The 27,817-nt window shown below is 48.8% G+C and overlaps 1 protein-coding gene across 3 annotated transcripts; it reads right to left on the reverse strand.

Annotated features, from left to right (window-relative positions):
- Positions 1-24,670: 24,670 nt before the first annotated feature.
- Positions 24,671-27,574, reverse strand: LOC309579698 (dynein light chain 1, cytoplasmic-like). Of its 3 annotated transcripts, none has more exons than XM_082293136.1 (3): positions 27,433-27,574; positions 26,739-26,876; positions 24,671-24,971 (listed from the first exon to the last, which is right to left on the reverse strand). In XM_082293136.1, the coding sequence occupies exons 2-3, from the start codon at positions 26,868-26,870 to the stop codon at positions 24,834-24,836; spliced, it is 270 nt and encodes an 89-aa protein (XP_082149262.1). In that variant the 5' UTR covers positions 26,871-26,876; positions 27,433-27,574; the 3' UTR covers positions 24,671-24,833. The 3 variants fall into 3 exon arrangements, with proteins under 3 accessions (XP_082149262.1, XP_082149263.1, XP_082149264.1); XM_082293137.1 differs by having other exon boundaries at positions 26,739-26,879; XM_082293138.1 differs by having other exon boundaries at positions 27,439-27,560.
- Between the last annotated feature and the right edge of the window lie 243 nt (positions 27,575-27,817).

Consider the following 27,817-nt stretch of genomic DNA (forward strand, 5'->3'; position numbering starts at 1 on the left):
TGCTAGTCGGCCTCAGTAACCAAATTCAAAGGTTCCTGTGAGAATCATTGAAAAGCCATGATAACAGCCCTTAATTCAACTAACTGAGCAGAGTCTGACTCAGTGTTGGGGTTTTAGGTTTTTTTCCTGTTAAAGGAATTTTCTCCCATAGGCATGTTGCTAGGGGACAAATAGCTGTACTTAAGAAAGACAAAAAAAGGGGGTGGGGTGGGCCTGGCTACTCCTTTGTCTACACCTGGGTGTGGGGTCAGTTCGCTCTGAGCGTCCGGGGAGAGGAGCTGCAGAGAAAGGAGCTGCTGCTTCTTTCTTTTGGCCGTTCTTTCTTCCTGCTGGAAACAACGCCGGGACCCCAAAAGCCGCTTTCCCTGCCCTGCCCCGCTGCTGCTTCGAGCTTTCGCTACGCTGTAGCCGTGCTCGCCCTGCCTGCCTGGGCCTCCGTGGGGTTTTCCCATCTGGATACATCTCGTCTGCCACCCGGGATTTGTGCTCGTCCCTGCCGTTCCAGCCTGCCGTTCCCAGCCTGCTGCTCCTGAGAGTCCGGGATCGGCTGCCCAGGGGTTTGTGAAGCCTTTGTTCCATCCCTCCCCGGGATCCCGGGGCACCGGTGCCGCGTGCTCCCCGAGCTCGCTCCGGAGCGCCCCCTGCAGCCGCGGGGGAACCATCGCACCTGCCCTGCTCACCGGGAGCCGCCAGCGCCCCTGCCGGCTGCGAGCGGAACTGCACCCGAGGGGAAAGGGCCCGACAGCCGAGAAGGCTGGGACTGGGTTTGTGATTGTTTGCTGTTACTGCCATAGTTATTGCTGTTTGTTTGACTGGTTATACACATATAGATATATATATATACATATATATATATAGTAAAGAACTGTTATTCCTATTTCCCACATCTTTGCCTAAAGGCCCTTGATTTCAAAATATAATAACTTAGAGGGAAAAGGGGTTATATCTGCCACTTCAAGGGGGGCTTCTGCCTTCCTTAGCAGACACGTGTCTTTCAAAACTGAGACAGTCAGAGTGATGTGTTAATCAACCACTGAAAAGGCAGTGTAGGATACTGTGCGCCCTTACACACAGTGACCCCTGCTAAAAATTTGTCCCGATCTGTACACCCCAAGTTGCCAACACGTCCTGTCCCCAAAGGTTAAGGGAAGTGGTAGCAACATAAGGCCTAATCATAGCTGGGTGCCCCTCTGGGTCCTTCACCACCACAAGCCGTTCACTTAAATAGCTCTGTGTGATTCCTCCTACTCCTGCGATGGCCGATCCCACCGGAGCTAAAGGCCATGAGGGAGGCCACGCAGAGAAGGAGATGACAGTTACATCAGCACCCATATCAATCAAACCTCGAAGCTGAGTCTGGGGCAGACGGGTATTCAGCAGGATCAGGGTACATGTCATCTGTGGCCTTTGGTCAGAAATGTCTGCAGTCCAGAAGGCCTGCGGAAGTCCCGTAAATCCACTGCCGTTATCTTTGTGAGTTTGTTCTATCCTGGGGACACAAGACTTCACAGGCACTAATTTAGCAAGGCAGGTCTTTTCAGGAATAGTTACAGGGGGTTTTTGCGTGGAGACCATAGCGCAAATCTGACCTTTAAAATCAGCATCAATAACTCCTGAGTGCACTAAGATTCCTTGATGGGCAACGTCAGGTTTTCCCACCAGCATTGCACTGGATCCCTGGGCTAAGGGTCCATATGCGTCCAAGGGAACCTTATAAATACCGCTAGAGTCTAAGACGACTGCGGCTGCGGTGTGGACGTCAAACCCGTCTGATCCCTGGGTGCCGTCTGATCCCTGGGTGCCGTCTCTAGGGTGGCTGGGTAGGCTAGGGCCTGTACCTGTGCCACTCTCTGGGGGAGCTACTGCATCGGAGAGCAATTCCCTCTCCTTGCACCCCGGCGGAAGTTTCCCGGCAACAGCTGACCATCAGCATGAGTCTGAGATCTACAGTAGCCCGTGCAATGCCCTGGCCTGCCACACTTCTTGCACTGCAGGATCGGTGTGTTCTCTTTTTGGCTCGGCTTAGGCCGCTTCCGTTCTTTCGCCTGTTTTGGTTGCTTTGGTTCATGACCAGAAGATGCGTGAACAGGCTGCAGGAACGCAGCCAAAGCAGACCTTCTCTGGTTCCCAGATCCCACCTTAGCGCAGGCTTCGACCATGTCTGTTACCTCAGGATCCCCTGGTAAGGCATCTATGATTTTTCTGCACTCCTTGTTTGCGTTATCTCTCACTAACTGCCTCAACAACAACTGCCTTAACCCGTCATCTTCAACCTGCTTCTCGAGAGAAGCAGTGACTTTCTCTACAAAAGAAAGGAATGACTCTGATTTCCCCTGAACTATTTCAGTATATCGCTTTCTGGGTGCTGACAACTCTATGGTTTTCAACAGGGCAGCCATGCCGACCTGTTGAGCTTGCTGCAGGATGCTAGAGGGCAAGTTACCCTGTAGACTGGGATCAGAGAAGGGGCCAGTCCCCATCAAAGCATCCACTCCTGCTGTCTGTCTAGGATCAGCAGCAGGGAGCTGCATATTTGCTAATGCAGTCTTGCCGGCCAGCTTTCTCCAGGTTTTCTCAAAAACTGTAAATTGTACAGGTTGAAATAGAATTTGACGTAAGTGTCTGATATCAAATGGAGAAAGCAAATCTGTATTTATCACCCTTATTATTTGCATAACCTCAGCAGAACCTAGTCCATATTGTGCCACCTTGGATTGGAGGTCCTGGGCAACCTTCCAAGCAACTACCTCATGCTTGTCATGCTCTCCTGAATCTGGGAGAGCCTTATACACTGGGAAAGCATGGATCTCTTTTGGGGAACCAGTACCATCCTGAACTTCTGGCACAGCCTGCGGATGGAGTGTAACAGCTCCCCGGTTACGCCCAGAATCCTCAATTCTATTTGGCATTCCAAGGATTTCTAATAACCTCCAGTCACCCTCCCCCAATGCTTGCATCTTAATAGACTCTAGGAAGCGATTATAATGCGTCGGACACACTGTTACCGTGCAGTCCGGAAAGGTCCAGGGGCGAGACCGGCTCAGCCTTTTTCTTCGCCGCGTGGCTACAGCCGCCTGACGACCTGGGGCCAGAACCTCATCTGCCTCAGTGCCTGACGAGGAATCATCAGGCAAAGGCAACTTTGGGGTGCTGGGAGTGAACAGAAATGTGCGGGGAGGTGAGGCACTTTGGCTAAGTTCGCCAGAGCCAGAACAGACAGGACAGACTGCAGCTGGCTGCGCGGCAGTTTTTACAGCAGTCTCTTTACGGGAGGCCGTCTCGGCCAGATCCGACCGAGCCGGTACTGAAGCTGCAGCCGACTCTGGGGCTACGGCTGCGCCCGGCGCCACGGCCGTCTCCCGCACAGCAGCCGCGTTCGGCGCAGTCGCTGCTTCCGCTGCTGTTTCGCGCTCCCCGGGCACGCTCGGCGCCGCCGCCTCTCCCGCTGCTCAGCAGCCGCCGCCGCTTCCGGGTTTTCCCGTGGCAGCGCTGTTCCCGGTTTCGCTGCCGGCCGCGCCGTTTCTCGGCTCGGAGCCGCGGCTCCCGCTTCTGGCGGGGGGGGCGCGGGCGGCGCGGACGGCACGGCCGGCGCTGGCGCCGCTTGCGGCGCGGGCTCGGGCATTCGCCGCTCTAACAGGCTGAGCAAGTCCTCTATCCTACGGGATAGGTTTCGTAGCTCTGCCAGAAAGGGCAAATGCTGCATAAAAAGGTCCATGGTTCGGTTCTGCGACTGCGCAGAACAGTCCAGCGCCAGGGAGGGCAGCGGGCCATAGCCAGGCAGTCCCGGGAAGGGCACGCCCGGCGCTACGCCCGCTAAGTTAGATCCAGGTGCATACGGAACCGAACTAGGAGCCGCTCTGGGGGTCCAGTTGGCTAAGCCGCTGATCTGCGGCCCTGGATAAGCCGTGGCTGCCGTCCAGCCGAACGGCAAGGCAGGCTGTGCGCCCTGCCTCTGCCCCGACCCCCCCGCCTCTGGCGGCGCGGGGTCCCTGGGGGCTGCGGAGTCCTGAGACTGTGCAGGGTGAGCCGGCGCAGGCTCTGCCTGTGGAGCCGGGGGGGTTTTCCTAATCCACCATCATTTGCCCCAGAAGCCCAGTCAGCGGGGCCCCCCTCGGACATTCCTCCATCACTCATCACCGAGATAGGCGAGCCAGCCCTGCTATCACAGTCAAGGGCTGTCAGCAGAATAAATAACGAACGCCAGGTTTTGTATAATTCTAACGCTGCTGGCTCCCCAGTCGGGAGCTCGTGTCGGACAGTGCATCCGAGCTCTTGCCATAAGGAAAAGACCAGGGCAGTATCTCTGTCCATGGAAATCCCTTTTAAAGCAGCCCAGTCTAATAATTCCCGAACTGAGTTTTCAGGAATGGAGGTGCGCAATATGCTAAACACACCTTTCCAGACCAGTACGACAGCGTCGTTCTGTGAGCCGCTGTTCGCCATTTCTCAGTCCTGTCGGACCTCCCGGTCCCGGGGGGAAAAAGGAACAGCGTACCTCTACAGGAATTCGGCTTGGCTCACAGCAGCAGGACACGTCAGAGAGTGCAGATCACGTCGGGCAGCACCAAATATTACCGCAGGCCTGGTTCCTACGGTATATCACCGTGTCCCGCAGCCATAGGGAGGAGGAGAAGATCCAGCAGGCAGGAATTGTGCAGCAAGATTGATTTATTTAATTATTTTACAAACTCTTTTTATAGACTTTTTTCTTCATAGTCTAATTGGACAAAGGACCAGCCACCCCTTGGGGGTGATTGGCCAAAATCCTAAAACATCCATTATCAAAATATTTTCTACTATACCATAAACAAGACTTTCCAAGGTTGCAGGTGGCTTGGTTGTTTACATTCCCTGCTACCTCTTCTGTGAGAGAGAAAAGTCTCTCACGGACTTAGAAAAATAACAAGAAGATCCTAACAGCATTTTTGTAACTACAGTTCTCTCTTTCCCAAATTCTCATACCTGTAACTCTAATCATTTCTCATTCCTCTTCAGAAAATAATATTTTCATTATTGCTTGCATCTCTTCCCAAGTGAAAATGTTTGGGCCTAAAAAGTGATCTAATTATTCAGCTGTACACATAGGATTGCTAATAATCCTTTGATCTCCTTTTAAAAATTTCTGACCTCTGAAGAAGTGAGGGGGACGTTTACAAATCCTGTTCCACCAGCCCCTATTGGAACTTCTCTTAAAGGGAACAAACATACCTCCCCATCCTAGTTCTTGTGTCCTTTTTCTCTTATGATACTTCTTTCCTGTCTTGGGGGTGTGTCGGGAGAGGGCTGTTCTGTAACTGAGCTCTCCGTACTTTGGTGTTTCGCTTTTCCTTTCAGAGGAGCAGAAGAAGCGGTCGTTGCCAGGGGAACGGTGCAGGCGAGGGAGGGGGGGGTAGGAGGTGGGAATCTTCTCGGAGGCCGATTCCTCCAGGAGCGGGGGAGCAAAGGCGGAGACTGCTGCCGGCACCGCCAAGGGCAGCAGCTCTTGGGGCCGGTACCAGAGACTGGCGTGGACCTTCTGCACGCAGTCCACAGCAGCCACGGCGACAGGACTCCGAGCTGCCGGCGGGCCCAGCGCGGCCCGCGGGGCCGAAGCCGGGTTCAATGGAGCCGCGGCAGAGAACGCAGCGGGGGCAGGGGCTGCTGGAACGGCCGCGGACATCGGGAGCGGGGCCGGAGCCGGGACTGGGGCCGGGGCGGGCCCCAAAAGCGGCGGGCTGGGCTGGTGTGGAGCGGAGAGCCGGGCTAGGGACGGGCACAGGGACACCGTAAGGGGGGGCTGGGCTACCGCTGGAGCCGCAGGGCTGCAGGGGGCGGCGGGAACAGCGGGGCTACCGGCGGAGCCGCCGCCGCTGGGACAAGCGGTGGAGCCGCGGGCGGTGCCTGAGAGCCGGCACAGGCGCGACCTCGGGCTCCGGGAGCGGCGCTGCAGCTGCGAGCGGCGCCACAGGAGCCTGGGCTTGGGGCGAGGCAGGCGGGAATGGAGGGGGCGATGCTGCCAGGGGCTCCCAGCCCTTCTCTTTCTTGTTTTCCCTTTGCTCCTTTGGGTCTCTGACAACTTAAAAATTCTTATCCCCTTAGACTCTATGTTTCCCACCCAGCATGAAGCGTTCTTGCCTTCTTCTGTGTTAAAGGGTTTTTTCGAATTTACAGATACTTTTAAAGCCTGACAGATCCAAACTTCAGAAGAGCCATATCTGGGCCAGAAAACATGGTCAGATCTTATTTCCTTCTCGGCCCAATCAAACATACAAAACTGTATCATTTTCACTTTGCTTTTTTTCTTTGTATTTGGGTTAGTATTCCAGTTAGCTAACATAACTCCCAAAGGGCTTTCCTGGGGTATCTCTGCTGGCACGCCTCTATTCCATTTTTTATTTCCTGACTCTTGCTTACTAGTTTTATGTCCCATTTTCTCAGAATCTTATCTATCCTTCCCAGGCCTTCGTTTCCCACTTTTTTTTTATAAAAACCAACAAAACAAACAAGTATTCAAACCCTACCACCTCCTTCCCCTTTCTTTTCCTAGAATACAAAAGTTCCCTCCTCTTAATAAAATACGCCTCCCTCCAGAAAATAAAGTTATATTTCAAGGTTTAACATTTCTATCGCATACATTTTCATTCATTCTCACTCACTCCTTTTTATTGTTCCAATTTCTCTTTCTCAAGTGCTATCAGTCACAACCGCACAAGATTAAGGTACCTTTTAATTTCAAATTGTTGGCCAATATCCACCCCTGAGCCCAAAGTTCCAGGTTTCTTGGAGTAATCCTCAATTTGGCAGAATTAAGCCTGGATTTCTTGAATTTTGAACCCTCAGTCCGGCAGTCTTAAAACCTAAATTTCTCGGATCCAATACTAGGAAACTCTTCACTCCCCTCCTTCAAGGAGTCCAATCCCTCCCCTGAAACCCAGTCCCAGTTAGACTAGGGGTTCTCTCACTCCTTTTATCTTTGGCTTCGCCTCTTTACTGACTGCTTCCCTCGTGGGAGAGCAGAGCCGCAGCCTCAGAGGCTCCACACTCGCTTCACAGGTCTGGGGTAACCAGCCCGCGTCTCATGCACACACTTTCATCCCCCGTATCCCCCAAAAAGAGGAAAGAAAAAATACTCACCTTCCCTGGAGTTTTTGTGCACAAGATTTTACGTGTATTGTTACCACGGTATCTTAGGGAGCCTATTCTTTCCTTTCTTTTTGCTTTGTCTCCTCTCGTGTCCTCCAGGTGTTTGACCTGCAAATCCCCTGACCACGCCGGGAAACACAAAGTGAGGCCGCCAAAGCGGGCAGGGGCACCCCCCCGCTCTGGGTTCCCCAGGAGATCTCAGAGGTGAGGCCTTTTCCCCATACAGGCCACCAAATTGTGAAAAACAAGGTTCACTCTTAGTAAAATTTTAAGGAAAGTTTAATAAAAGGGACAATTAGGAGACAATAGCAAAAAGGGTATTACAGTCGGGTCCTTTGGCAGAGATCCAAAGGCACACCTCTACATCCAAAAGATCGTCTTTAAAAGTACATCTCTTATTGCATATTCATCACAATCATGCATGATTCATAAATTCTTTGGAGTTTCTGTGTATCATCCCATCAGCCGTATCTTCCTCCTTGGCTCCATTCCGTCTCTGCTCCCTCCATAAATTCTTCTCTTTGGTTTTGGGTCTTCTTCTTCTCTGATAAGATACTCCAGGAATGTGAAGGCTTTCTCTGTCTATCTTTTCTAAATTGACTACATAAACAATGGACATTCTATGTCATGTATTACATTACAGAACCTAGGTAAAGTTTTTCTAACATTAAGGAACATGAAAAAGACCAACATCACAATACATTCATAACAATTATGTAACGTGAAAAGCCAACATCACAATACATTCGTAACAAAACAAATCCTCTATAAATATTAAGAAAAGCCTCATAAAGGCCTTATTTTAACACCTGATTGTTCCCTATTAAGGTCTATTATTCTTAGAATTACTGACCAAACTGTGAGTGTAGTTACCACAGTGTTTAGATCTTCTGGATTTGAGGGGGAAAAACCCTCAACTTACTGGAGTGAAGGCTCCCCTGGACTCAGGCCCAGAGGGAAGCCAAAGCACAGGGGTTGAATTAAAACCTTTGGACAAACTGAGATACATGAAGCCACACCAAAGTGAAATAGAAATATATGCTAAGTGCCTTAAATATTAAAAAGCTGTAGCAGAGACCTTAAACACAGTTCTTGCTGCAGCAGTGTTACCTTTTCACAGAATTCTTTACTTTAGACAAAATATAGATAGAATTATACTGTTCACTTTTTTAAAACTGAGTGTTCACATAAACAATAAGAACTGACAGAAACTGTATACGCAAATCTGTGTAATACCTATGTAACACTTGTGTAAGACTTAGGATTGTTAGACCAGGACAGGTTAAGAAAAGAAAAATCAGAATTGTGTGTTAATCTTATTGGTCAATTAACAAATATAATCCACACTTCTGTAAGAAAAAATATATGGAGCATATAGAGCACATAGAAGAAGAAGAAAGTTTTTGCCTGTTGTTGCTGTTGCTCCTTGGCTTTATCATGTAACCCCCTTCAAAGTCTGCCTTCAAAAAAGCTATGAGCAGAACAGCAGCCTCGTCTGCTCTTTTACCCTGGTCCAAGAAGGAAGGGTACCCCGCCAAAAGCTCAACAAATTATGCTTCTATTTTAAATAATTTCCGGTTGAAGCATCTTCAAAGTAGGAAGAAAAAGGCTGTTTGGAGGAAACAGAAAAATCCCGGGAACAAGTGGACCTTGAAACGAAAGGTGACATGTGCTCTAATGAATGCTGAAACGAAGCATAAATCCCGAGTCGCAGGACGAATCGGAGAGAGACACGCTGAAGCTTGCCTTACAGGAGTTAAGGTAAGCATCCTTTGAAGTAATCTAGATGGGGAACAATATATCAAAAGAGCAGAGGCAGATTTATGAACTTCTAAAATATTTATTAATATGTAATGATTATGAGGTCCCAAGCAAAGATTTGAAAGATCTTTTAATATACGCTCAAAAAAACTTTCCAGAAGTTAAAGCAGGCTCTGCATTAAATAAAAAATTATGGGACCAAATTGGTATAAAATTATTTGATTATTCCACCCGTGGAAATAAATCTGTATCAAATATATTGCCCATATGGCGAATAATTGTTGAAATAGTGAATAATCCCTTCTCTAAATTCATAATTACAGTTCCTGCAATAGAATCTGATAATGAAATATTGCAAACTCCAGTTTCAAACTCTGCATCGCAGCTGGACATTAACGTGGGCGGAGAGGGCTCTCAGCCAGACACAGCACATACGGGAGACACAAATGCGCGTGATTTGGGATGTAGTGATTCGAACGAGGGTGGCCCTACCCCAAAACCTCTGCATTCTTTCACTGCTCCTAGCCAGCAACCGCGGGAACACTCGGGTGTTGCAGTGGGGATACTGCAACATACATATATCAAACCAGGAGTCCCGTGGAAAGGAAATATATATGGACAGACAGATTCTTGATAGCTGTTTCAGAGAGATGTTTATTTCCCCAGCCGCATGGCCGGGGCTGTGCCGAGGAACTGTTCCAGTCACCGCACCAAGGGTCCTTCTGCCCGCGCAGGGAACACAAACCAACCAACGGGAACGAGGCTGAGCAGGGGCAGGCAAACCCCGTGTCTGTGGCCTCAGGGCCCCTCTCCCAGGGCTACACGGCAGGGGAGGGACCCCAACACCTCACCCGTTTTATTTTAATAAAAGGAGAATGAAAACAACTGGATAAACATAACAAGAACAGTTTCAAAACAAAACAAGCCATTCTCCTGAGTCTTTAAATGTCCAAACAGATTCTGTGCAACATCTTAGGGCTGACAGAAGGGAGACAGAACTCTCTGAGCATGCTTTGTGGGGAAACTGAGGCAGGAGAGGGTTTAACTTCTTCCCTCCCCCTTTTCATCCCCCACTCGGCATTGGAAAGGGATTTTTGGGGAAACAATTGGCAAAAGCATGGTTTTGTGAAGGAAACCATGGATGAAAAAACGGATTGGGAATACACTGGGGGTAATAGGACATAGGGTAAAAGGGAAAGGTGGGATTAGGAAAGGGAGACTGTAGGGGGGGCTTACAATGGAGATATTGTCTAACATGACTACGATTTTTTGCATATACACTGCCTTTTACAGGAACACCATCAGGCCCAGTGACCTGCGATGCTTGTAACCCTTTTCTACCTTGTATAATTTTGAATTCCACCACCTCTCCATCTCCCAAGCTTGGGATGCATTTTTCAGGGTTATTCTTTTTAATAGCAGTTCTATGCACGAATATGTCTTGCTGGTTGTCACACCTTGTTATAAAACCATAATTTTGCTTAACATTATACCATTTTACTATCCCTAAGATCTTAGCTACTATTATCTTTTCCTTTTTCCGAGTGGCTGCTGTTTTCTGTCTCGCTGCGTCTTTGCTCTCTCCTTCGGTCGCTCCCGTGTTGGAATTGTCGGGGCTGCTGGTGCCTGCGCGCTCTTCCCGGGGTCGCGTTCGGGGCTGCGCGGGCCGGGCCGCGCCGCGCCGCTCAGTTCTCCGTGCGTCGCCTCCTCTGGTCGCAGCTTCGCTGCCGCTGCCAGGCGCTGCACCCACGTCTCGGCCGGGCCCCTGAGCGACGACTCCCCCGCGCCCTGCTCCAGCGCGCATCTCGGCTGGGCGCGGCTCCGCTCCACCGCCACCGCCGCTGCCCGCACGCCGCCCCTCTCGGCCGGGCGTTCCCGGGGCTCGCTCCACCACGCTCTGTGCGGGGCCGTGCGGGCACCGCCGGCTCCCGCCGCTCCCGCCGCGCCTCGCTCCGCCACCGACACTGCGGCTCGCTTGGCTCCGCCCGCACGCGGGAACTGCCTCGCTGCTGCTCGCAGAGCGCTCGGTGCACGTGGCCTGGGCCGCACGGTCCCTGCGCCAGGCTTCCCTTCGCCAAGACACAGCTGACATTGCTCAACAGTCTCGGTAATTAAATAATATTCACGAAAATATTCTTCCATCGGCATATATTTTGACTCCAATATTAACTGTGTCCAAACGGTTTTCCAAAAGCCCTTCGTAAGAATTAAATCCCAAGAAACATAGAAAAAGTTCTTAAACAACCATGCCAGGAAGTGTTTCAGTTCTTTCTGAGCTTGAATCAAGCTAAAATTTACAAATCGTTGTTCAAGAATCATTTTAAGATAAATGTCCATATGCGGCTCTGAGAGCCAAGAGTCTTCCCACGGTTCCTCCATAGTTTAGATATGGAATAGCAAAGCAAAACCAAGAAGAGGAATCCAAAGTTTCCAGGGTTCACTCACACAAATCAGTCGCTTAGGGATCGGGGATCGTTCTGCTCACAATTCTCTACCATTATGTTGCAGTAGGGATACTGCAACATACATATATCAAACCAGGAGTCCCGTGGAAAGGAAATATATATGGACAGACAGATTCTTGATGGCTGTTTCAGAGAGATGTTTATTTCCCCAGCCGCATGGCCGGAGCTCTGCCGAGGAACTGTTCCCGTCACCGCACCAAGGGTCCTTCTGCCCGCGCAGGGAACACAAACCAACCCATGGGAACGAGGCTGAGCAGGGGCAGGCAAACCCCGTGTCTGTGCCCTCAGGGCCCCTCTGCCAGGGCTACACGGCGGGGGAGGAGACCCCAACACTCGGGACCAGAGGACAGGGCATAGGCGTGTTCTCTGCTTGCACAGCTAGTTCAAACAGCATCGTGTGCAGCCCCGGTGCCTCCCCACGTTCCCCCGAGCGACGCAGGCGGCATCCCTGCGGACGCTTTGGAGGTCCCCGCTCACGAAGCGGCTCCCCCCCGCTCCTATAGACGCTGCAAACTCCGCCCCGTCAACTACGGGCAACGGAGCGGCTTTCTGCAGGCGCTGCCCTTACTTTTTCATCAGGTTTCCCATCCCCCTCCCGAGCCGTGAAAACAGGAGGGGTTCTGCCTTACTTTTCTGAAAAGGTTTTACCTTTTGCTTCTACGGCTGAGTCGATCCCGCAGCCCGATCCAGGCGCCGGACGCGGCTCAGGCAGGCTCTCTGCTGCTGCCGTTCGCGTCTGTCCCCCTGCTCGCCGCGGCGCAGGGAGACTCCGCTGCTGCATTCGGCACCTCCTCCCCCATGCGGTGTGGTGCGGGCAGGCTCCTCTCAGCTGCCAGGCACGGCTTTCCCCGCGCCTGGTGCGGCTCGGGCAGACTCTTTGCCGCTGCAAGTCGCGTCTTCCACTTCGAGCGGTGCGAACGGTTCGGGCAGGGTCTCCGCTGTTGCTTTTCGCGGCTTTCCCCACGCTTGGCGTGGCTCGGGCAGACTCTCAGCCTCCGAAGCTCGCGTATTCCCTCCCCTGCGGACCTGCTGTGGGATCCGGCTTGCAGCCCGTGCCGGAGCGGTGCTCGGCACCCGCCTTGGCTTCACAGTCATCCGTGCGGCCGCTGCCTGCGCTGGCCAGCCAGTGGCAGGACCACCCTGACTACAGCCCTTCGCCCATGGCTCCTAATGCGGATTAAACCTCCTTTGTTCGGGCCGGTGCCAGGCCGAAAGACGACTTCACCACAAAACTTCTACCATGCTGTCCTGAAGAACTACAACAACATGGCGGCCTCTCGTCACTTCCGTAAACAATTCCACGTACTTCTGCCAGCGCCATCTTGCAACCAAAGAGAGGCTCATCCTCTAGCTGCAGCGCCACCTGTGGCCGCTTCTGTTATTGCACCCTCAAATACTTAAAATACACAGACACAGATACAGTCTGCTTTGCAACAACGCATTCTATTTCACAGAGAAGGGGGAGATGGACCAGAAGGAAACAGCTGCTGGAATAATAAAGACAGAAGAATGGACAATGATTGTTCTGCTTCTGATGAAGAAGAAAACCTATCTCTCCTTCAATCAAGACACCCTCCAAGGGAAAGTCAAAAGCCAGTGACAACAGACTGGGCAGAAGTTAGACGAAAAACATTAAAAGAAAAAGATTTTGATTTAGCCCAAGAGCCACTTCTAGCTCTGCCAGTCAGATACGGCCGAGGGAATGCCAAACCAAGATGGGTGAAGGTAGACCATGATGATATCAAGGATTTGAGAAGAGCAATTTGAGAAAATGGGATAGGCTCACCATATTTTAAGTCATTTCTAAAAGCAGTAATTGATAATGCAGATTTAATACCTCTTGATTGCAGATACATTGCTTCATCAATTTTAACAGAATCACAATACATCTTATGGGACATGAAATGGAGGAAATTCTTGAACAAAAAATTGCAACATATGTGGGAGGTCCTCACGCAGCACTTACAATAGCACAGTTAGCAGGCGATTCTCCCAACGATAAGCCTGAAGAACAAATAGATTTACCAAGAGCAGTATTAAAGGACATTAAAAAAGCAGCCTGCAAAGCTCTTTTATTGACACAACTGGTGGGGACCCCAGAAGGGACTTATATATCAGTAAAGCAGGGGCCATTAGAACCCTATACAGCATTCATCAATTGTCTGACACAAGCCTTGGAAAGGCAGTGTGAAGATGATGAAGCCCGACCACTTCTGCTTCGCAACCTTGCATATGCGAACGCCAATGAAGAATGCAGAAAAGTCATTCTAAGTCTACCTGAACAGGAACCTACTTTATCACAAATGATAGAAGCCTGCAGCAAAATAGGCAGCCCTCAACAAATAGCTACCATACAAGCAGCTACCTTGGGAGAGTCACTTGAAAAGGCTCTCAAAAGCCAGTCAGAAGTAATAGACCAGAGACTTGCAAAAACCCTCGATGCTCTCAATTTAACAATTCAGCAGAACAACAAGGCTATGCAAGAAGAGCAGGATAAAAAAGAGTGCTATCATGTGGAAAGCCTGGACATGTGAAGAAAAATTGCCCAGAATTGACAGGAAACTCAAAGCCATTCAGTCGTTGTCCAAGATGTAGAAAAGGAAGACATCACGCTAGCCAGTGCCGCTCCAAGTATAATGTAGATGGAAACCTCATATCGGGAAACTACAAAAGGAGCACGAATGGTCACCGTGTGGGGAGACAAATAGTGCCATTTCAACAGCCAGGGAATTTCCAAGGGGCCGAATTTGTGAATTACTTGGGCCAAACCCCATTTAACAGATTGCCACCTACTTACCAGGTGATCCCGAACTACTACCACCAGGGGCCCAATGCGAATTTGCAGCATTGAAACTAGTTTATTTCCTACGTGATTGTCATGCTGTGATATCCACAGGGGTGACAGGAACATCACAAAAGAGACACAAGATTTCCTGATTATAGGCAAAGAAAGAAATCATATTTTGGGACTTGTGGTTTTTCTTTCCATTGTTTCTGCTAATTGCAATGAAGAATTAACAGTTTTAGCACAAACATGGAATCCTTCGCTTGTCATTCCAGCAAAAACTCCAATAGCCACAGCTATTGCTTTGCCAGCCAACATAATAGAACATCTCACAGAATGCCAGGTCTCATCTGGAAGTTCAGGTGTGACTCCACTAATCTTTTGGGTACAACATATAGGTCACAGTTGACCACAACTGACCTGCAGTTTAACATGTAATAACAAAACGGTCCAAATTACAGGCCTTCTGGATACAGGCGTAGATGTTACAGTGATTTCTCATATGTTCTGGCCAAAAGAATGGACTCTAGTAGCACCTTTGGACTCTCTCTCAGGTATTGGAGGAGCCACTGTTTGTCTACAGAACATGATTACAGTTAAAGGACCTGAAGGGAAGATAGCAACTATTTGTCCCTTCGTTGTGCAGAAACCAATCACAGTATGGGGAAGAGACTTGCTGTCCCAATGGGGAGCAAAATTAGAAGTGGAGAAAGCTTCTGGCTCCTGGAGATTGCTTCATGATCTCAGAAGGATCAATGAAGTGATAGAGGACATGGGACCTTTGCAACCTGGACTTCCATCTCTTTCAATGGTTCCAAGAGATTGGCCTCTTGTTATCATAGACTTGAAATACTGTTTTATCAATATTCCACTTCACCCAAAAGATGCCCCGTGGTTGCATTTTCAGTTCCAAACATCAATAGGTGAGAGCCACTGCAAAGATATCATTGGTTGACTCTTCCTCAAGGCATGAAGAACTCACCAACTATCTGTCAGTGGTTTGTGGCTCAGGCCCTTTCTCCAGCTCAACAGAAGCATCCACAAGCAATGATTCTACATTATATGGATGATTTGCTTATCGCAGCAGCAACTCAAAAGGAAGTGGAAGAGGCCTGTGACAGTGTTATCACAGCAGTCCAAGATGCTGGGCTTGAAGTTTCTACTTCAAAAGTACAAGAGACTTCTCCATGGACATATTTAGGATGGAGAATGACAGAGCAATCAATCAGACCACAAAAGATACAGCTGTGAACCAAGATCAACACTTTGCAAGATCTGCAACAACTATTGGGAGAAATAAACTGGGTCAGATCCACTTTAGGGATCACCAATGATGAACTTGCTCCAGTCTTTAACCTACTCAGAGGGGACTGTGACATTACTTCTCCGAGATCTCTAACACCTGAAGCTCAGAAAGCTCTCAAGAAGGTCACTGAAGCTTTCCAACAAAGACAAGCTCATTGACGTGTAGAATCCCTACCCTTTTTTCTTGCAGTCCTAGGAGAGAAGATGCAGCTGTATGGTCTCATATTCCAATGGGACACTTCTAAAAGAGAGCCTTTGTTGATAATAGAATGGATCTTCTTGCCTTACAGGTTGCCGAAAACAGAATTTACGACCATGGAAATGCTGGCTCAAATTATAATCCAAGCCAGAGAAAGGCTGTTGACCATGACAAGTCAAGACTTTGCAATAATTTATATGCCTTTAAAAAGAGAGTATTTTGATTGGGCTTTACAAAAATCAGAAGATTTACAAATTGCATTGTTAAACTACTCAAGTGCCTGCTCTATCCACTTTCCAAGTCACAAGCTGTTGCAAGCAAAATTAAGCTTCAGGGAAAAACCAATTTTAAGTGAAATGCCTTTAGAAGCTGTCATGGTGTTTACTGATGGTTCAGGCAAGACCAATAAATCAGTAATAATGTGGCAAAACCAAACAACCAAAAGATGGGAATCAGATATTCAAATAGTGGAAGGTTCTCCTCAAGTGGTAGAGCTGGCAGCTGTGGTCAGAGAATTTCAGCTCTTTCCAGAACCTTTTAATCTGATTACAGATTCTGCATATGTTGCAAATATAGTTAAGAGAATTGAAGGGTCAGTTTTAAAGGATGTTAGTAAGGACAGTTTATATTGTTATCTTACATGTCTTTATTCAATTTTACAAAACAGAAAAAGTCAGTATTTTGTTTCTCATATCAGAGCACATTTTTCGCTTCCAGGATTTTTGGCAGAAGGAAATGCGAGAGCTGACGAATTGACAGTAGCTGTTAATACTCTGAATAACATTTTTGAACAAGCAAAACTGAATCATGCTTTTTTCCATCAAAATGCGCAAGCACTTATGCAAATATTTCATCTTTCTAGGGATCAGGCAAAAGCAATCATAAGTGCCTGTCCTGACTGCCAACGTGTACAGCCTTCTGTCTCAACGGGAGCAGTCAATCTACAAGGATTGCAAAGCTTGCAGTTATGGCAGACAGATATAACCAAATACCCTTCTTTTGGGAAATTTAAAAATATCCATGTATCAGTGGATGTTGCAGTGACTGCTACTGACCACAGCCCAAGCTAGTTCCAGCGGTGTGTGGCAGGAGTGGGGAGCAGCCGAAGGCTCGTGGCTTTAAAGCTGCTCCTCTGGAGTTCAGCCCTGCCCAGGGGAGCTGAAGCCTCACGTGCTGTGGCTGTCAGCAGCCCCAATGAGGGAGAAGATAAGAACTTGTGGGGAGGCTTGCCTCTGGATACAGTTTCAGGTTTACTGCCCAAAGTAAGTCCAGGGAGCACAGGCACAGAGCAAGGCCATGCAACAACTTATAAAGGGGGTGTTACAAGGGGGAATGGCCCAACCATGGGCCAGTAGGGATTTCCGGGGGAGGGATATGGATAGGGATGGACATTCACACGGATCAATGGTCTTAAGGGGTGGAGGGAAAGGGATCACATGCCCCAATGGGGCGTCGAGGTTTAGGGGACTTCCAGAGGGGAGGTATCAGAAGTGGCAGGATCTCAGGGGAATTGACAAGGGCCATATAAGGATAAACAGGGAGGGCTTAGGTGATGGACACTGAACTTTCAGGAATAACAGGAGGGGCATCTTGGTTTGAAAGACAGGTGTCTGCTAAGGAAGGCAGAATCCTCCCTTGGAATGGCAGATGTAACCCCTTTCCCTCCGAGTTATTATGATTTTGAAATCAAGGGCTTTTAGGCAAAGATGTGGGAAATAGGAATAACAGTTCTTTACTATTATATATCTATATGTGTATAACCAGTCAAACAAACAACAATAACTATGGCAGTAACAGCAAACAATCACAAACCCAGTCCCAGCCTTCTCGGCTGTCGGGCCCTTTCCCCTCGGGTGCAGTTCCGCTCGCAGCCGGCAGGGGCGCTGGCGGCTCCCGGTGAGCAGGGCAGGTGCGATGGTTCCCCCGCGGCTGCAGGGGGCGCTCCGGAGCGAGCTCGGGGAGCACGCGGCACCGGTACCCCGGGATCCCGGGGAGGGGTGGAACAAAGGCTTCACAAACCCCTGGGCAGCCGATCCCGGTGTCCGGCCAGACCCTCGGGAACGGCAAACTGAAACAGCAGGAATGAGCACAAAATCCCGGGTGGTAAACAAGATGTATCCAAATGGGGTACCCCCCAGAGGTCTGGGCAGGCAGGGTGAGCACGGCTACAACGTAGTGAAGGCTCGAAGCAGCAGCGGGGCAGGGCGGCCACAGCCTGGCTCCGAGCGGGGCAGGGAAGGCGGGCTTGGGATCCCGGTGGTTTTTCCAGCAGAAAGAAAAAGTGGCCGTAGGAAAAACAGCTTCCTCTCTCTCTGGACCAGAGACCCAACTGCCCACACCCCCAGGTGAAACAAAAAGAGCAGCCAGGTCCTTTGTTTTCCTTAAGTACTCAGCAATTTGCTCCCCTAGCAACATGTATGGGGGGAAAATTCCTTTAACAGAAAAAAAACCTAGGACTAAACTAAAACCCCAACAAGGGGTTTGGGTGATGGATGGAGAACCAACTAGAACAAGGGGAGGAGAACAACCATGTAGGGAGCATTGGGGGAGCGACTAGGATTTGGGGTATACCAACTGGGAATGGAGGTTAGGGGAGGGATAGGGATAAACCATTTGGGGTATAGAGAGCATACAAAAACATAATAAAATCTCACACCACTACAAGTGGATACTTTTTCAGGTGCAGTCTTTGTTTCAATACATACAGGTGAGACAGCCAACCATGCCTGTCAGCATTTTTTGCAAGTTTGCTTCATTAGGGGTACTTCAAGAGATAAGAACAGACAATGGCCCTGCATACACAGCAAAGAAATTGGCTGATTTTCTAATGGATTGGGAAGTGCGGCACGCTTCTGGTGTTCCTTACTATCCCACCAGTCAAGCCATTGTTGAAAGAACACATCACTCTTTAAAAAGGAGGGGTGGCACAGCCAACACCACAGATGAGGTAGAGCAAAGTTCTGTATGTCTTTAATTTTTTAAACAGCTCTTTTGTAGAGCCTGATCCACCAATTTTCAGACATTTCTCTAACAGTACAATAGAAAAGTTAAAAGAGAATCCTCCAGTGTTAATTACAAACCCAGAAACAGGGCAGATTGAAGGTCCATTTCCTTTAATGACGTGGAGCAAAGGGTTTGCTCGTGTTTCCACAGGCGGTAAACTCAGATGACTTCCAGCGAAGAACGTGAAACCCTATCAAGTGTGAAGAAACGCTGACAACCCCACAAGTAAAGAAGCAGGCACACAGACGTGAGCTGAACAGAGATTGGAATGTCTGTCTGAAGTATTGCACTCTATCTACAGAAGATTGTGAACTTTAGGTGTGGGAATCAATAGTATTATAGAATTATTTGTTAGATGATGGTATAAGAAAAATACAGAATTTAATCGAAAATTATGCTTATGCTTTTTTGCTTTGCTTGCTTTTAGCTATGCAGATTTACCAGTTAAGCAACATAAAGCTAATGTGACTTTAGCTAATGCATCAGGTTTAGATACTATATGTTTGTCCAACATGACCCCTGAGAAACCATTTTCCACCTGATTGGTTGGCGTGCCAATGGATGCTTGGCCAATCCCAACAGAAATTGATGAAGTTATTCAAGGTCCTTTCGTTAAGACAAATGTGTGGAACTACTACAATCCAGTAGATGCATGGGATTGATGGGTTCCTCACCTTCCCAAGTGTCATAGGTTAGCAAGCTGAGCCTCAGAAGTGATGTTCTTCTTACAGCTTCCTCTATGACCTAACAGAACCTATCAGCTGGCCAGTTTGAATATGGACAATCCTTTGAGCCACTTAAAATTGTGACCACCTCTGTGATACACACTTAAGAATAGACAACCACCCCCACACAGCTCTCTCTCTCATCTCTGGTGCTGGGACAGGTGGCTGCGGGCCCCATGCGGGGGCCAGTGGGCCCGGCCCAAGCCCTGCTCAGGCCAGGCTGGGCCACAGCCATCCTGGAGCCAATGGGCCCTGTTCCACCCGCAGACCCCCGCCCCCCCCCCCCCCCCCCAGCCTTGCTGTGGGCAGCCGGAGCGGCTCGGCTCCCCCCCTCTCCGCTGTGATAAGCAACATTCCAGCTGCAAGGCCGAGGTGAGATTAACCCTTTAATTGCTGTGAAGAGCTGAAAAGCTGAGGGAAGAGAAAGAGGAGATGCTTAAAGCTGAAATTCTGTTGTGAAGCTATGATATATCAGAGTATCCTGTTGTAATTTCATGAAGATATGGGGGGTGGAGTGTTCAACTCGTAAGCAAAAGCACCTGCACTGAGATAGGCAGATGCTGACACAGCTGTAATTTCATGAGAAGTTTGGACAGGGAGAGATGGAAGCGATGAGGACTTTTGCTCCAAATGGGAAAGGAGAAAACCTCAGTTCCTAGAGATGCTCCCAGAGATAGTCCTAAAGATAAAGATGAGGAAGACCCTTTGCTCCCAGGGAAGGAGAAGGGCCTCTGTTCTTAGAGATGAAATGCTCCCAGAGATGGGTGAAGAGAACTTTTGTTTCTGAACGGCTCAACCTTAAAATTGTACCCCAAAAACCTTCAAGAGTGGACCCTCGAAAGCAGTTGTGGGAAAAGCTGCAAGTCGGGGGAAGGGACTCACATGTGAGCAGAGAGACCTCTTCCTAAATAGACTGAACAAAGTTACTTGGAAGGGAGCGGCTGTTTCGTTGTGATACTGTTTTCATAGCACGAGCAAGAAGAGACTTCTCTTTCTAAATGGACTGAACAAGGTTATTATGGAAGTGGTAAACAGACTGAACATCTTAAGGGTTGTCTTTTTACATTGTCAGTGGGAAAAGGAGGAAGGTGGGGGGAGGAGAAGAGTTCTGAAGGTGTGGTATAATTTTTTTCCCTTCTTTTAGGTCTGTTAATAAACTTCTTTATATTCTTTCAAAGTTGGTGCCTGCTTTGCGTTTCTCCTAATTCTTATCTCACAGAAAGTAAATAGTAATGAGTATCTTAGACCAAACCTCTACACCAAGGCATCTTCTGAACCTCAGGAATTAGAGATCCTTGGTTCTACATATATGACCTTTTGTGTCAAATTTAATTATACAAACAAGGCTCAATCTTTAATTAAAGATGTCACTCCTTATCACAATTTATATAAAAATCAGACCTCATGGTGTAATTATACTTCTCCAGTTCATTCTCCCTTTCGATTACCACGTGGAGTATTTTTTTATTTGTGGAGATCGAGTTTGGCCTGCTATCCCAGCATACATCACTGGTGGACCAAGTAGCGCGGGAAAATTTACTCTGCTAACACCCAGTACAAAACTGCTTGCTTTTATGAGACATAAAAAGTCTATTCTTCTGTACAAGCCAGATTGTAATGATGGTTTTGTACCCCTGGGGTCCTGTAAAAAGGCTCTCAGAAGCTCTTCTTTTACCACAACTTGCTTCAGGAGTTGCACTGAAACAATTAGACCGGCTAGGGTGTTGGCTGAGTAAGGAATTCAATGCTACTTCCCTTGCATTAAGTGATATGCTAACAGACAGCAGAGACGTCAGACGTGCTACCTTGCAGAACAGAGCTGCAATTGATTTCCTTTTATTAGCACATGGACATGGGTTTAAAGACTTTGAAGGAATGTGTTGTATGAATTTATCTGATCATTCAGAATCTATTCATAAGAGTATTCCACAACTAAAAGAAAGTGTGTCAAAGATTAGAGTTGATGATGGAATTTAGATAATCTGCTTGATGGATAGAATTTAACAACATCGGTGAAAGAGCTTTTAAAGATGGGTTTTTACATATTAGTTGTAATTATGTTGTGATAATAATGGTGCCTTGTTTGCTTCAATGTATCAGGCAAATGATCAACAAAGCTATTAAAGGAGTCTTCATGGTTCAAACAGGAGGGGGAGATGCTGGAGTGAAGGCTCCCCTGGACTCAGGCCCAGAGGGAAGCCAAAGCACAGGGGTTGAATTAAAACCTTTGGACAAACTGAGATACATGAAGCCACACCAAAGTGAAATAGAAATATAGATTTTTAACTTTTAGTAGAAATATATGCTAAGTGCCTTAAATATTAAAAAGCTGTAGCAGAGACCTTAAACACAGTTCTTGCTGCAGCAGTGTTACCTTTTCACAGAATTCTTTATTTTAGACAAAATATAGATGGAATTATACTGTTCACTTTTTTAAAATTGAGTGTTCACATAAACAATAAGAACTGACAGAAACTGTATACGCAAATCTGTGTAATACCTATGTAACACTTGTGTAAGACTTAGGATTGTTAGAATTAGACCAGGACAGGTTAAGAAAAGAAAAATCAGAATTGCGTGTTAATCTTACTGGTCAATTAACAAATATAATCCACACTTCTGTAAGAAAAAATATATGGAGCATATAGAGCATATAAAAGAAGATGGTTTTGCCTGCGGTTGCTGCTGCGCTTGGCTTTATCATGTAACCCCCTTTGAATACTGCCTTCAAAAAAGCTATGAGACTATGAAATAGAGAGCTTAGCAGAACAGCAGCCTCGTCTGCTCTTTAAACCTGGTCCGAGAAGGAAGGGTACCCCGTCAAAAGCTCAACATCAACTTTCTAACAAAGCTGCTCCTCCATATTTCCACATTTGAAAGGAAATAAGAAATAGCACATGCAATACTAGAAAAAGACTATAGGGACACAATACTTTTTAAATCAAAATACGACATTTTTATTAACAAATTAGCTGGCTGTGGAAAGAAATTAAATACAAGGAAGTTTTCTCCCCCACCCAGCACCGAAATAAAAACAACCATATAGTCCAAATAGTGTTTAATAGGAAGATATTAGGAGCAAACAATTGTCCTCATTACAGGACCTGCATTGCCACACTCAACACTGCATTCCTCCAGAGACCGACTGGCACCCTGCAGAGCATCTCTTTAGACAGGTCCATATCCTTTATCACAGTCCTTTATCACACATGGTCACCTATAATAAAAAACCATTCAAAGTTGCAGGAGCACCTGCCAGAACCACCTGCCAAACAGCCCTACAGGTATCGTCATTCCCAGCGCGCTCTCGGGCGCCGCGCGGTACCACCGCCGTGGCCGGGCAGCGTCGGCCGGGTGTGCCGGGTGCGGGAAGGGCGTGGTTGTGGAAGGACCCGCAGCTCCTCTCACGCCCCGGCCGCGCTCCGCCATCCCCGCCCCACGGATCCGGCCCCTCTCGCTCCGCCGCCATTGCTCCGGAGCGCCTCGACCACACCCCCTGTGAGCCGACCGCCAGCCATTGGTCACCGCCAGGAGATCGCCGGGAGCTCATTGGCTGCGGCGCGGGAAGATGGGCGGGGCGCTCCCCCAGCCCGGCGTGCCGCGCGCCCGCTCCCGTTTCCATGGCGACGGGAACGCCGCCGGCTCTGCGGCCGCTGCAGCCACGGTGACTGGGGATACCAGGGAGATCGGCTGCTGCCTAACTCTGCCTGAAGCAATTGTAATGCTGTGGACGCTGCAATGAACAGGGAGGCGATTAGGCTAAAAGCTTCCTAGAAACACTGTTTGCTGTACAAGAGCAAGAGCCTGGCTGGGTGCTCTCCAGTTCGTCAAGGAGCTTTGAGCCCACACTGGGAAGAGTTTCTGAGTTTTTTCTCAAAAAACTATCGGAGAGTCTGCTATCAGCAGAGTCTGTGGTTAGTGGAAAAACACAGAGGAGACTGGGCTTGTCTTCAAGGCTCCACATATTTTCCTTGCCTGCAGCAAATCACCAGGAGTAGGGCATGGGATAGACAGATGGCCTTCAACCCAGGCCAAGGGCTGCTGTAGCTCCTACTTGTCCCTGACAGAGGACAAGCCTGTCTAACCACAGTGCTCCTTGGTGCTGCTTTGGGTTACTGACTTACGTATTTAGCTCAGCATTCAGGTATTCCAGAGTTCAGAAGAGATTTCTTTAACAGGTAACACCAGGCCCCAGGAAAAGTCCAAACTATCTTGTGAACATGGTATTTCACTTTTCTGAAGCATTGTAGCACCTATCCCGCTTGATGTCTGGTGTGGATCGTGTTCAATGAAAGGATATTACAATCAAACATTTACCATCTTTATAATGGCTATGATTTCTCCACAGCCCAAATGGACATTGCAGAGACTGCTGCTGCATCTCTTTGGACACATCTGTATCCTCTACCATAGCTGCTTGATCATACATGGACGTCTGTATCAAGGAATGAAGAGGATTTAGTTGCAGGAGCAGCCCCCTGCCAGAATCACCTGCTAAGCAGCCCCACAGGTATCACCATTCCCAGCACGCCCTCAGCGCCACACAATGTGGTTGGGCAGCAGTGGCCAGGTGTGCCAGGCACTGGCACAGCCCTGGGCACAGCCCAAGCAGAGGTGGCTCAAATGCACGTTAAGCACCCGCTCTCCGGCCGGCAGCCCGTCTCACGGCTCTGGGGCTCCCCCTCCCCTGTACCAGCCCAGCCCAGGCAGAGTGCAGCTGTTGCCCTTTGCTGTCGGCCCGCGGGGGTGGTGGCTCTGCTCCATCTCCAGGACCACAACGAGTCGCCCGCAGCCATGGCCAGATCCGGATGGAGCTGATCCCAGGGGACCCCCAGGCACAGTGGGAACTCATAGTCATCGGCTATGACAGGAACACCTCAAGCCCGGCATACCCCCTTAGGCAGCATATGCCCTGAGACAGCACTCCCCACAGCTCACTTGGACTGAGTCATCCACCATCACCACAACATTACAAATCAGCCAGAAATAACAACCTGGCTGGGGTAGAACTCAGCTTTTATTCTCCAGCACATTTCTCCAGAGACAACACAAAAAGAAACAGCTAAGGTTTTGGGACAGCACATCTAGCAAAACAAGAGGGGGAAAATTATTTTACAAAAGTAAAATCAGAGGAGTAAGAGAAGTTTGGAATATAAAGAACTAAACACTGTCAGTACTTGCATAGCACTAGCAGTAATCAGGAAATACAGTAGATGGCTATAAAACTCTCAAAAGCAAAACTGCTCCAACAGCTCTAGTAGCAAAGGATGAGCATTCTGACAAAAAAATAAATACACGGAAGACGTTTTTGGTACTTTTCCTTTTTATATCCACAATGTAATGTCATCTGTTACAACATAATCCCTGCCATTGCCCTTGAAGATCAAGGCCTGTGTCCTCAGGAAGGCTGCAGTAACTAGTCAGAGAGTCCTGTAACTGGATGCAAGTTTCAGTAACAGTCCATGGTTCTAGCCAGACTTGAAAAGAAGAATAGCAACTTGGCCGAGGTAGAAGTAGATGAAGTGCTTGGTCTCATGAGTCACGTAGCTGCCAAAGTTCCTTCCCACAATGCAGTGCCAAGTGGGATTGTATTTCTTGTCAAACTCCTGCAAAACAGATCACTACAAATTAAGAACTCTTCTAATAGGTATTCACTTTCTGAGCAAGGCAATCAGAAGAAGAACAGATGCTCTTAAGTACTAGGATTATCTTATTTACATCTTATTGTTCACCTGCTGCTTAGTCAGACACACAAAACCCCCACAGCGCTTCCCAACTAAGCAGTAGCAGGTTTAAAACATTACTTTTGTTGAAAGCAGTCTTTAATCCCCATAATTCATAACATGACTGAATATACAATCCTCAAGTAAAAGATTCACCATTAGTTTTGTACCCACAGAGCCATAATTTAGACTTCATTGTTTATCAGCAGCACAGCTACTAAACAGGAAATTCTCTGCCACATGCTCTGTAACACCAGTATGATCAACACATCTTAGCAGTTGTGTTTTCCATATTTTCAAACAAATCCTCTATAAATTCTCAGTAGTTGCTGCAAGGAATATCTGAAAAGTATTAAACTTTCTTTTTAACTTTCTTAGGTACTTTCTGCATCTGGAGAAAAAAGCCTTTCTGTATTGTGGTCATAGCAAACAAGTATTTCTTTAGCAGAGGCAATCATTCTGCATAGCTGAATTACTTCTCATGGTAGAGAAGCTTCTCCACCCCAAGTATCCTGTATTTTAAAGTTATCTCCACCCCAGGTGTCCTGGAGCAGAGCCTCAGGCTTTGAGTGGTACAGCGGTAGAACAGCTCGAGCTGGGTACCTTCAGAAGGACCTCAACAAAGAAATTGCCACACAATTACACCCTCCCAATCTCAGCTCCCCACCATTCACGGTTCAGACCAATAAGAACATTAGGGTCTGGGGACTTCTTGTTCTTTATTGGGTCTCTTCATTGTCTCTGGACAGTCTTTATTATCTCTTACTGTGGCTTCTGCTGACAGTTATAGCTTCCTTATTTTTCAGCCTGAACTAGGTCTTGAGGCCCTTTTTCATCACAGTGCTAGGTAAAAGTTAATGTATCTATGTGAAAATTCTCAGCTTGTGGCCTAAAGCTTTATCACTTTAGCTCCTCTTGCCAAGCAGTTAAATCTAGACAGTTTCAGTCCAAGTGGCCTTAACATTTCAACAGCTCTTCCACTCAGATCAGTATAACTTCTACTAAAGCACTTTGATTTCTCCGTTCTCCCAATCTGACAAAGCAGGAAATATAACCTGAACTAGATCTTTCTGATGTATTGTTAATCCTACATAAAGGACGACACAGATGTTGCAAACAACAGATAATCAGTGCCACTAGAATTTTTTTTCTTTTGTGCTTGTATCACTACATAAGAAGAGGTGTGATTACAGAGAATTGCAGAAAACTGCTTTTCCCTGCTATTTTTGATCCAGCTGGCAAGAACTGTAAAGAGATCCTTAAGATTAAGTTAAATACAATTGAAACCAAGGAGAACAGGGTTCCTGTCAGGCAAAAGCCACAGGAGAGCTCAACAGAGTCCCTGTGTTTTGTAACAGCTCATCAGTCACAGGGAAAGTCAGCTGCCACTCTGTCCTCACGTGGACAATGGGACAGTGGCAAAAAAGGGCTTAAACTGAACGTACTGCAAGAAAAAAGCAGGACCTAGAAAGGTCCACATAAAGGGTGGGGAAAGGAACACATGGACACCAGCCTAAAGGGAAAGTCCAACTTGATTATCTAGTGTGTCTAGAACTTGTTTCTCTGGAGCTACTTGCCTAGCAGCGTTCTCCCCAATTGATTTTTCATGCGCATAGAGATATCATGAATACATTACAAGCCAACATCTACCTTCTTTATGTGAGCAGCGATGTCCTTCTCAATGTTGTATTTCTCCAAGGCCTGAGTAGCACATTCCACAGCATCTTGCTGCATTTCCTCTGACATGTCCGCATTTTTGATCACTGCCTTTCGATCACTCATGATTGCCTGCTTGGAGAAAAGAAGAAGGAAATTCAAAGTTGCAGGAGCGCCTGCCAGAACCACCTGCCAAGCAGCCCCAAAGCTCATTCCCAGCGCGCTCTCGGGCGCCGCGCGGTGCCACCGCCGTGGCCGGAGAGCGTCGGCCGAGTGTGCTGGGCACGGGCACAGCCCGAGCAGCGGCGGCTCAAACGCCGGCTCACGTTAAGCACTCGCTCTCCGGCCGGCAGCGACACAAGCACCGCCGCAATCTCCGCTCTCCCCAGTCCCGCTCCGGCCGGGAGCTCCGCGAGAGAGCGCGGGCGCTCCATCGCCCGGCCCCGACGGCCCTTCCCTCCTCTGAGGGAGGCGAAGAAAGCCCGGCACGCGCGGCCAAGGGCTCGGAGCCCCGCGTGGCTGCAGGGTCCCGCCGGCAGCTGCCGGGGATGCGGAAAAATCGGAGGCGGCGGCCGGGGAAGAGCCCAGGCACGGGGCTGCCCAGTCCCAGACGTCCCAGTACCCAAAACGGACCCAGCCCCTCTCGGCAGCTGTCCCTGCCCAACGTTCAAGGCCATCAACACCTTACCCTCACCGTCGAGCGGGCGCCGCGGTATCGGCGCGGTGCGGATGCAGAGCCGCTGAGGGTGCGCGACGTGCGGAAGGATCAACACACTCGGCTCCAGCGCCGCGGCTGTTTAACCGACCCGCGCGGGCCGCCGGCGCCTCCGAGCGCCCCCAGCCCCGCCCCCTCAGCCCCGGCGGCCAGCCATTGGTCACGGCCACCATCACCCCGAGATCTTATTGGCCCCGGTTCGGCGCTCTTGCAGGGTTTTGCCGCAGCAATTTCTTTCAGCCCGGCATGCCTTGCGGCCGTTACCACAGCGACCGGCGGCCGCGGTGATGCGCGGCGGGGCACGGCCTTGGCGCAACCCCGGAGCCCCCCCGGGCCAGCGCAGGGCAGGCCAGGACTG

Source organism: Coloeus monedula (assembly GCF_965178545.1).
Source record: "Coloeus monedula genome assembly, chromosome: 18".
NCBI lineage: Eukaryota > Metazoa > Chordata > Aves > Passeriformes > Corvidae > Coloeus > Coloeus monedula.